The sequence below is a fragment of the Anser cygnoides genome, chromosome 16, assembly GCF_040182565.1.
Source record: "Anser cygnoides isolate HZ-2024a breed goose chromosome 16, Taihu_goose_T2T_genome, whole genome shotgun sequence".
In the NCBI taxonomy this organism is placed as follows: domain Eukaryota; kingdom Metazoa; phylum Chordata; class Aves; order Anseriformes; family Anatidae; genus Anser; species Anser cygnoides.
In genome coordinates this window covers 14,396,290-14,407,372 of record NC_089888.1, presented here as the reverse complement: position 1 = coordinate 14,407,372, position 11,083 = coordinate 14,396,290, and the positions used below count along the sequence as shown (strand labels likewise).

Sequence of the window (11,083 nt, the reverse complement as noted above, 5' to 3'; positions counted from 1 at the left end):
AATAAGGCACATGAGAGTTTTTCCCATGGTTTGGGGCACTCGTAATGGCTCTCTCCCGTGTGGGTTCTTTGATGTCTTATAATAAAGTTGATGACGAATCCATTTCCTCAGTGGGGACCCAGGTTTGGCTCTCTCTTGTCTACCCAGATGCTTTTTTTTTTTCATTAAACAATTAGACAATGGAACAGTATAACGGAATTCATTCTCTCTGAGGATCTTGCCTCGCTACGAAATCTGGCAGAAAGTGACCCAGGGTTTCAGAAATGGGGTCAGACAGCAGGGACAGGCGGACAGAAAGGCACGTGCACCCGCAGCCCTGCGAGTGCGATGGCTCCCACCTCCTTCCCCTTCAGAGCCGGGCTGGGGAGGACAATGAAGCACCCTGAGCTGCCCCGCTGTGCCCGCTCGTCACGCCGCAGGTTCGAAAGGCAGGACCGTGGGTTTCTGCTGAAACCACGCAGCAGCAGATGTTTTTTCCCGAGACCTCAGACACGCACGTGCAGCACGCTGTTATTAAAACTGGATCATACTCCCTGAACACAGGGAAAAAAAAACGAAGGCTGTGCGCAAGGTTACTTCTCGGCGTTAGCATCCAGCATGAAACCATGCGGGCTCGGTAGATTTGGTTTGTTGTTACAGAGCTGCTTCTGGACTGTCCCTCCTGTGCTGTCCCAGCAGATGGGGACAGCCAGGTGCCAGCTGGACGAGCACTGCTCCGCGTGCTGCCAAACACACCGTACAGGAGCCACAGCGCAGCCACCGCGGGGCGCAGCCTGCCAAGCCCTTTGCAGCTCGCAGCAACACCCTGCAGCACATTGAGCGGCGGTGGGCAAGCCTTGGTTCGTTGTGCAGACTTTCTCTGGCTTTCCTGCCCGATCTTTCCAGCCTGCCTCCCCCGGCACGGCTCTCCTATGGATTTTCTTCTCCCGCTAATGTTTCCGTATCCGCCTCAGACCCAGCCAAAAGCTCATTTTAACAAAAAAAGAAAAAAGGCCGTTTGTCTCGGTATCTTAACATCTCTCTCAGCGTCAGCCCAAGCCTTGGTGACTCCTTCCCCCAGCAGCAGGTTTCACTCTGGTGTTTGGGATCCCACCCAGCCACCCTTTCTCAGCCGCTCGTTTCCCTCCAAGAGTTTCGGAGGAGCTTTGCATACCTCCTGGAGGAGTTTCCCTGCCCGGGATGGCCTCTGCCAACCCCAGCAGGAGCCCGTGAAGAACCTGCTCCTGGGGAGGTGCCCAGGGGTGCGAGTGTCCCGGTGCCACGGGATGCTCAGCCCAGGTTCCGCTTACGCGACAAAATCCGCGTGGTGGTGGCCTCACCTCTGCGGGGCTATGGGCTGACCTCTGCGGGGTAGCACCAGGGGTGTGACCCCGCGGGTGGGGGTCTTCTCCTCCCCCTGCACCCCCTCACCCAGCGGCCGAGGCCCCAGGGCTCACGCGGAGGGCGCCTTGAGGTGCTGGGTCCGCCACCTTTGCAGCGGGTGCTGGGGCGGCGCAGGGACCCAGCACCTTCTGCCACGGGTCTCCTGCGGGTGGGGGCACCTGCTGCCGCCGGGGGGGCGCCAGGGGCAGCCTGGGGGCCGTGCAAAGGGGCGGGGGGGGGGGCTCTGCCCCATCCAGCCCCCTTTATGGGGCGGCCAGCGGGGGCTGCGCGGGGTCGGGGCGGCCCCCGGCGGGGCGAGGGGTGCAGGGGGATGGAGGGGGGGGTGGGCTGCGATGGGACGGGGCGGGGGGCTCGGCTTTGTCTCCCCGCCCGCGGGGCCGGGGGTCGGGGGCTGGGGGAGGGCAGGGGGGAGGAGCGCGGCCCGCCCCCGCCGCCGCCCTACAAAAGGGGTCGGGCGGGCGGCGGAGCGGCGTGTGCCGCCGGGCAGGGCAGGGCGCAGCGGGCGGGGTCCCGGCCCCATCCCAATTCCCATCCCATTTCCCATCCCCGCTCCTTTTTCCCCTTTCCCGATCCTTTTTTTTTTCCCCACCCCCCTCCCCCCCTTTCCCGGTCCCATCCCGCCCCGGGACCATGCGGCGGGCGCTGCGCCGCGGGGCTCTGCTCGCCTGCATCTCCCTGGGGACGCTGCTGGCCCTCGCTGATGCCAAGGGGGTTTTCTACCCCCCCGCCGCCCCCCTGCCCTACGGCGGCAGGTACAGCCTCTACACGGCCGGCTCCAGCCCGCGGCTCGGCCCCGGGAAGCCCGTGGGCAAGCACAAGTAAGCGACCCCACGCGCGGACCCTGCGGGCATCCCCGCACCGGGGAGCGGGGTCGGGACCGGGGAGCGAGGGTCCGGCTGTGCCCCCGCTGGGTGCGGGGGGCCCGGAGCCCCGAGAGACCGGGCTCCGTGCGCTGTGGGGATGGGGGCGCTGCCGTCCCCCGCGGATGGGGCTGGGGAGGGGGGTGAGGCCGGGGCGGGGGTCCGCGGGGCTGCCCGTGGGTACCTGCTCCTCGTGGGTACCGGGGGTGATGCGGGGAGGGCAGGGCGACCCCGCCCGGGGAGCCGCAGGCTGATTTCGGCGCGGGGTCGTCCGCTTGCCCAGAGAGCACGGAATTACTGGGGTTTAAATATGCTTTCGGTAACCTGGAAAGCTCAGGCGGCGGAGGAATGTGGGCTCTGCGTGTACAATGCACCCATTTTGCGACCGAATGGAAAAAGTGTTACTTTGGGGGGGGGCTCTCCCCCCCTGCTTGTTTGCCAGAGCAGGCTTTTTATCGGGCTTCTCTGCAAAAGGGAGGACGTAGTGCTCCGAACAAGCTGAAATGAATAAAGTAACATTTGAAACAAACAATACTGGCAGTGCCAGTGAGAGCTTTCCAAAACCTGTAACATTTTCCAGCTGCTCACTCTTCAAGCATCAGGCTGGAGCAATAAAACTGCTCGCCACAGGTGGGTGAGAGAGAAAAGGACTTCTGTGGAGGAGAGGGAGCCAGAGCCACCCTGCCCCAGGTAGTCACGGGCAGTGGCTAGCAGATCTGCCTCTGCTGACTACCAGCTTCCTTAAAGAGGAGGCTTGCAGCATTTATAAGCAGATCGTGGATTTATGGATAGACAGTGATCCTAAATTTCCACATGCACACATGATCTCCCTTCCCTCCAGCTAAGAAAAGTGGCTGGCCCTGGCTCTCGGGTAGCCCTGCGCACGGACAAATGACTCACTTCTGGAGCAGCACCGGGCCCTGCACATGCCTGGAGCTTGGCAGCCTCTTGCTGGGGCACCGCCACTTGCACCTGGGCAGGCTGGAAACGCCGCCGGGAATTGGGGTGTGAAGAAGCCCTTGGAGAGGGGCTGGGGAAGGGGTGCTGGTGCTCCTTGTGGGGGGAGCAGGGGCTCTGTGGGGCTGGGGGACAGTGGGGGCAGCCGGGGTATCCCCTTGCATCACCTGCCTGGGTGCCACAGGAGCCGGGCTGAGGCCCTGCAGCTCGTTTCCCTGGGCAGCCCCAGGCTGCTCCCTGCACCACGGCGAAGCTGGAGGAGCCAGGCTGCTTCCTAGCCTGTGGCCAGGCAGAGCAGCCACTGCTGCAGCTCACGGGGATGAGCTGGGTCCTCCCGCCTCACCAAACACCTCCCTGCTCCGGCAGCTCGCTCTGGCCCATCTGCTCTGTCCTGCTGACCCTCCGTCCCCGAGCTGCGGTGCCTCTGCCCTCTTCTCCTCCCGCTCTGCCATCTGCCGCCTCCCCTTGCCCTCAATCCCTGCCTCGCTGCATGTCCCCGCTGTCCCTACCCCCAAGGACCACCTGCTCCGGCCTCCAGCGGAACAGCCCTGGCCTCCATCTGTCCCTGCAGCCTTCCTCCCGGCTGCCTCATCCTCAGCACCCGGCTGTGCCGCTTGCTCCAGGGAGGCCCCCAGGGAGGCAGGAGGGTGAGGCTCTGCTCCCCGCACCACCCATCCGAGGGACCAAAGAGGCTTCCAGCCTCCACCTGGCCTAGCTTCTGTCCCTGCCTCCATGTCCGCTGGCATCTCCTCCCCCAGGACCCTCCTGCTGCCCCCTCCCCTGTCTCCGGGGTGGGCGATGCCCCCTCCCCAGCCTGGCGGGGGGCTGCTGGTGGTGCTGGCCCTGGGGCAGGGGGTGACGCCGTCTTGCCGTGCTTCCCCCCCAGGAGCTACTGCGCCTACGTGGTGCAGCGCAACGTCACCTGCGCGCTGCAGGACGGTGCCGAGAGCTACGTCAAGGCCGAGTACCACAAGTGCAGCTGGGGACCCAAGTGCCCGGGGAAAGTGCTGTGAGTACGGGGGGCACCTGGCAGCAAGAGGGGCTGAAGGGGGGTTAATTCTGCGGCGCCGGCAGGAGGCAAGGTGTGATTATTTAGGAGAGGGAGCGAGCTCGGCCTCTCGCCAGAAATAAACGGGGAACGTTTCCGTGGGAAGCAGGGGGGGAGCGCAGGGAAGTGTTTTGTCACAGAGCTGCAATTTGGCAGCAAGGTGGCAGCGAGGGGAGAGCCTGAGGAAGGCTGAGGGCTTCCTGCCCCGGGGAAAATATCTGCAAACCTCTCTGCCACCTCGTAAATGCTGAAGGGAAACACCCCACTGTGCCGGGGCAGGGCAGACAGTGGGGCTTTGTGCATTGCCCCCCCGGCTGGGGATGCTCTCTGTGCAGAAATGCCGTGCTCCTGCATCCTCCCCGTGCCCACTGGAGCAGCAGTGCTGAGGAAAACAGGGCTGGAAGGGGCTCTCGTGGGAGCCTGGCAAGCAGCAGGGAAGGTGTCCTGGGTGCTGTGCTCAGCCTTGCTTCATGCTGCTGGTGGTGGCTGGGCACGGACACATCCTGCCTCTTCCTGCCCTGGTACTTGCAGGCAGGTTTCTGCACACAGGGAAGGAAGGAGCACAGGAACTTGGCAGCTGGCAGCTTCTGTGAAGAGGAACAGCACAAGGAAGAGCTTGCATTTTTTTTTTCCAATGCTGTTTGAGACTCTCAAAGACACAGGACAAATTATTGATGTTGAGAAATGTGAAAGCAATGCAGAGAGGGTTTGGGCTTGCTCTCTGCTCCTGCCCTCCCTGCGAGCTGATTTCCCCGTGTTGTGCACAGAGGTGGCCGCAGAGGTCGCTCCTGCCGTGGAGGCAGCAGTGCCTGGAGGCTGCAGCGTGGGCAGGGATGCCGAGGACACAGCTGGGGACACGGAGGGATGGTGCTGGATGGTGCTCAGACCAGGGGCTGCCCTGTGCAAGTGTCTTGCTCTGCTCCTCACTGTCCTGGTCTGTGCAGCACGGACGTGTGTGCTGCCTCCTCTGAAACCTTCTGCTGAGGGCACTGGAGAAGACCAAGGACCAATTGTGTGCATTGTGTCAAAACAACAAACCCCAATGTACAAGGGGCTGAAGAACCTGAGGCGGGACCTTTCTGAAAGGCAGTTTCAAAGCACTGGGACCTTGGAGGTGGCAAGGGCTGCGCTGTCTTCAGCCCCACAGGACTCAGCTGGTGGTGGGCACAGATGCTGCCTGGCTCCTGTCCTGGTCCTGTCCCAGCCCAGTGTGAGGGCTCTGGGCGCCACCTGGGAAAGCCCTGAGAGCCCTCTCTGCTGACACAGGGACCTCCTGCAGGAAGGGTTGCAGGGCTTTTGGAATCATTTGCATCACTTCACCCTGTGCTCCTCCAGGCCAGAAGTTGCCAAACCATGTAGCACCTGTCGGGCTGGAAACCAGAGCAACGCACCCTGCTGCTTCTCCAAACTAGCATCAGGAATACAATTTGTTTAACACCAAAACCTCCCCAGCAAGCACAGTGACACCTGGCACCTCGTGGACCGGTCCTGGGGAGGGTGGGCAAGTGTGCTGGGGTGCCAGCTGCCGAGCTGCAGCCCCAGCTGGAGGGATGCTGTGGGAGGAGGTGGGTTGTGCTCTGTGGGTGCAGAGCTTGGGTCTCAGCTGGGCTTCCCCACACCCGGTAGGACCCCAGCCCCGCTCTTTGGTAGTGCTCGAAGCTGAGGTTGCCTCTCTGAACTGTCTTCTTTCTTCCTCCCCTCCCCTGGAAAGGTACCGCACCTTCTTCAGACCCAAATACAAGATTGGCTACAAGACAGTGACCGAGCTGGCCTGGAGGTGCTGCCCGGGCTTCCTGGGAGAAGGGTGCCACGACAGCCCGACCGACCAGCCTGGCCTCCTGCCCCAGCATCCCAGCCCTAAAATGCCGCCTGGGCAGAAGACGTTTCCGATCCCCAGAGTTCCTCCCCATCCGAAAAAGCCACCCTGACCTGTTTGCAGGACCCAAGAAGAATCAATACGGTGAGACCTCATGCCTGCTTCACGTCCCCAGGTTGTTGCCTCCTGGCCTTGGTCACAAACCTCCTGGTCCTTTCTGTTCCAGCACAGAGCATGAGTTTGGCACGCCAGCGGGTGACTTGTTTTCTGCCCAGAAACCCGACCTTTGATTGCTTTGAGGCTCACCTGCTTTTCTTACCTGCTGTCTTTCAAAATATGTAGCTTGGAAATTGCCTTACCTCATTGCTTTAAAGCATTTCTCTATTAATTTGGGGGTTGATAGAGTGCGTCTCAAGATGAAGCTCCCCGGGCTCTTCTCATCGCCTGCTGTTGAACTTGAGATCAGGGGGCCTGACCTTACGCACTGAAAGAGGGCGGGTTTTCCCCATCTAATCGAGAAAAGATGCTGGGGGAAAGGAGAAAGGGTGGGGAGAGATCTGGCTGAAATGGCAATGAGAGGGAGGTGGGAGCTAATGCTAGTAAGGAAAAGGGCTCAAATGGAGAAGCAGCTGGGGGGAGGCTAAAGGAGCTCTGGCACTGACTGTCACCTCTCTTCGTTCCCCTGGGCAGGCAGGAAGCTGCCTGGGCTCTTTGGGGACCGCCTGGAGCGGCTGGAGGAGGAGGTGAGGCGCCTGTCCCAGTCCTATGACAGCCTGCACGCCATGGTGAGCGGCCTGGGGGACCGCCTGCGCCTGGCCATCCAGGAGGACACCACCAAGATGATCGGCTCACTGATGAACAGCCCTGGCACACCTGACTCCACGGTGGGCTTCGGCATCATCCCCGATGGCCTGGTGGACGCAGCGGACAAAGCTGACATCGCCGCGTTCCCTCCGGTGGGGGAGATCCTGACCAAGGTGACGGAGGTGAGCGACGTGCTGAAATCCAAGGCGGATTTGCTCCACGAGGTTCGCGGCATGGTCCTGGACCACGACGGGCAGATCAAGCACCTGCTGGAGTCGGCCCGGCCCTCGCCCCTCACCTCCATCGACCTGCTGGAGGAGTACGTGGACACGCGGCTGAGCACCCTGCGTGGAGAGCTGCTCGACGGCTTCGAGAAGAAGCTGGGAAAGATCCAGACCACGTGTGATTTCCGGATCCAAGAGGTGCGGCAGCAGTGCGAGGAGGAGAAAGCTGCCAACCTGCGGCTGCAGCAGACGCTGGACGGGAAGGAGTTGGAGATCAAGAAGGAGATCTCCCAGCTGGAGACCCAGATCCAAGGGCTGACGGTGGTGGAGAGCTGCTGCAGCAACCTCGACTACCTCACCGATCGCATGAACATCCTGGAGAAGGGCCTTCACAGCATCTCGGAGTCCCAGAAGAACCTGCACTCACAGCTGGATGGAGAAATCTCCACCGTCACCCTGGGGAACCTCTTTGAAGGGCGCTTTGAGGACCTGGAAGCCAGACTCAACGCCACAGAGAGGGAAACAGGGAGCTGTTGCTCCAGTATAGAGGACAGCATGAGAGGCACAGTGGTAGCAGAGGTGGATGGCATGAGGACTGCCTTTGAGGACAAAATGCAGACCCTGGAGGACAGGTTCATGACCATCGTGGGGGAGCTGAACAACGTCAGTGCTCCCGCGGGCATGGACGGAGCGGTGGTGCCCGTGCTGGAGGGGGAGCTCGCTGGCATGAAGAAGCGCACGGACGAGAAGCTGGAGGTGCTGCAGAGTCGCCTCGTCACGCTGGAGAGCACCTGTTCCTCGGGCTGCACTTCTGCCTCCAGAGACGTGGAGACCTTCCGAACAGAGATCGAGGACTGCCAGAACAGGAACCAGGACCTGCTCCTCCGGATGGACAGCAACTACGACCTCCTGCGCAAGCTGAACGCCACCATCCTGGAGATCCAGCGGCGAATCGAGGAGGAGGCGGCGGGGGCTCTGCAAGGAGAGATCACCTTGCTGAAGATCAACCTGAACACCGTGAGCAAGTCCCTGACGGGGCTCAAGGACTCCGTCTCGCAGTACTCGGACACCATGACGCACATCAACTCCTCGCTGGATGAGCACGAGCGCAAGATCGAGGACGAGGTCCACTCCATCCAGGAGAAAGTCAACGACCAAGGCTCGCAGCTCTTCTTCAGCAACCGGCGAGTCCTGAACCTCAAGGGAGACCTGGAGCGACTCAAAGCCCGGATCGTCAACGACCTGAGCTCCTGCAGGAGCGTGGCCCAGGACCTGCAGCAGGAGGTGGCACACTTTGACGAGCGGGTGGCGCGGGTGGAGAGGGTCTGCGGCAGGCTGGGCGCCGTCACGGGAAGCCTGGACGGCATCAGGGACGGACTGGAGAAACACACGGGCAGCCTGTGGGACTACATGGACCGTATGAACGGGACCCTGGCTGCCCACTCTCAGGAAATAACGGGGCTGAAGGACAACCTGCTCGACTGCCAAGCCAAGGTCTCGGAGCTGGCGGAGCAGGTCGGCCACCTGGAAGAGCAGGCGGAGAGGAAGCAGCATTAGCTGCGCTGAAACGTGCTCCTTGCTCCATTAACTTATATCACACAGGCTCCAAGGTGACAACAGGTCTTTGGATGTTTTTTTTAATGAAAAGATAAATTAAAAGCTGCTACGAACCCTTCTTCGCCACCCTCCTCCTCCTCCTCTATTTTTTTTTATGTGCTCGCCTCCGCAGCGCGCAGCTGTGCCAGCCCTGCTGGAGCAGGGAACTGCCTCGGGGCCGGGGGTGTTGCTTTGGCTCTGGGGCTGATGACCCCAGAAGGACGATTCAGGAGGAAGCTGGAGGCGGGGACGTTTTTTAAATTTTATTTTTGTGGATTTATCGCTTCTTGAAGAATAAAACCCTGTAGTTGTCAGTTGAGGAATAGAGTTTCTCTGAACTAAAGACCACCTGCATCTTAATCCAGGGATTGAACAGAGCCAGGGCTCCTTGCAGGGAACAAAACTCACCACAGGAACTGTGGATTTCAAAGAAAACACGTACTCGCACAGCCCCTGGGGAGCTGCACTCCCCTCTTCAAGATGGCAGCCCTCCTTGCATAAGGTAAATCCATTTGTACTGCTCCTTTCTTCATGCAAACGCACACGCCTTACAGAGCACGTGAGGATACGCATTAGGAAAACGCGTGTATGGTATGTGTGTATATATCTTTGAACAATCCGCTGTCCCAGTGCTCATCTGAGTGCAGAGCTTGCTCTCGCTGCCCCCCTTTCCCTTGCTGTACTTTGAGGAGCCACATGGAGCAGCTGTCAACTGTCCCAGCAGCATTTGCACGAACCCATGCGGCCCCTGGGGGCTGCTGTGGTTTGCAGTCCCCATTCCCTTTGTTTACTTTGCTTGCTGGGTACACCTGGGACTGATGTGAAGGGTTATGGAAAACTTGTGTCTTTCCCAAAGACGTGTGTGCGTGTAGGTCTCAGAAGAGACAAAGCCAGGCATGGAGCAGTCTCCTGGCTTCCAGCTCTGGTTCTCTCCTGTTTTACTGCTTAAACTGTGAACATGGTTTCCCCCATCTCAGCCCAGGGCAGGCGAGGTGCAGCTGCTCCAGGACATGAGCATGAGGACTCACCTGCTCTGCCTGGGTTTCCCCATCCAGGATCCTGCTTCCTCTTTGCAGTCCTCTGAGTCCCGTGGGATGCTGAGGATCCAGGAACCTGTGCCACCATCAAGCACCCAGGAGGAGGATGGCAGGGCATCTTGAGAAGTCCTCTCCTGAGCTCAGCCCTGGGGAAAGGCTGAGCTGTGCTCCAGGCTCTGAGCAGGGCTGGAGGCGGTATGAAAAACCAAAGCAATTTACCCAACTTTGCTCTGGCTTCCCACAAAGACTGGATAAGATCGCTGTGCTCCTGAGCAATGCCAGCCTTGTCCCATGGAGCAGGTGCCTGTACCGTGTCGCTGTCTCACCAAAATCTGCCTTTCCCAGGGAGGCCAGCACAGGCACCCTCCCCTGCTCAGCCATCAGGGGCTTTGTTACCAGAAAGGATGAAGAGAAAATTAAAGAGCCTCCACCTGGCGAGTTCTGGCCCCCTTATAGCAGAAGGATATGTTTTTCTACCAGCTCAGCACTGCAGCTGATGGGCGCTTCCACACCAGCTCACCCCCTGCGCGAGGATGGGCCGTGGGAGCAGTGAGCACCATGCCCAGCCTGTGGCTGGGCTGATTGGGACCATCCTGAAGCTGGTGAGCCACTTCTCCAGCTGAGGAGCAACCTCCAGCTGCTTTTGGGCATCCCCAAAAACCTGCTCTTAAACAGGAGACTGATTTCTTCCCCCAGCACAGGGAAGGGACCTCAAGCCAGCCCTGTGTGATGGTCCAGGGGAACCCTCACCATGCAAGCACATCCTGCCCAAGCCATCCTCCCCCTCCTCACACACCAGGGACAAAAAGGGCTGGAGCAACCAAAGAGAAAACTGAACCCAGCACCAGGCTGACCCCCTTCCAGGGGAGCTGGGCAGCCAGGGTTTGGTTAAAAAGCAGCTGAAGAGGAAGAGGCTCCTGCAGCACAGAGGGAGCCAGGACTAGTGCTAACAAGACTAGGACAAGGAAGAAGTCTGACCTTCCAGAACATGGTGCTATGTTTGGACTATTCCTGATTAGTCACTTGAAGATACAGTTTTTATTTCAGTTCTCAGCTATCCCTGTTTAAAAGCGAAAGGAACTTTGTATAAAATAGGGCATTTTTTTACTTTGCTTGCAGAGGAGGGAAGGAGATAATGCCCACGTGCTTGCTCTTGCGCTGGGCAGCTTTCCGCAGCAGTTGGTAACTGCTGTGGGTAAGAGGCTGTGTTTTTTTAAACCTTGTACATTTGTTCAGAGTTAAAAGCTGAAAGACTGTTTGTACTGGAAGAGAAAAAAATAAAACTTCTTGCTGAGGTTTCCAGTATCAAAATGACTTCTGTGGCTTCAGGGAAAAAAGTATAACACCAGCATTCTGTT

The 11,083-nt window shown here is 59.7% G+C and overlaps 1 protein-coding gene across 1 annotated transcript; it reads left to right on the top strand.

Annotated features, from left to right (window-relative positions):
- The first annotated feature begins 1,858 nt into the window (after positions 1–1,858).
- EMILIN3 (elastin microfibril interfacer 3) lies at positions 1,859–11,023 on the top strand. The gene is given in 5 exon segments (XM_048046372.2): positions 1,859–2,201; positions 4,087–4,209; positions 5,960–6,161; positions 6,163–6,208; positions 6,755–11,023. Coding segments are annotated over 5 exon segments (2,454 nt in total). The 5' UTR covers positions 1,859–2,013; the 3' UTR covers positions 8,650–11,023.
- The last annotated feature ends 60 nt before the right edge of the window (positions 11,024–11,083 follow it).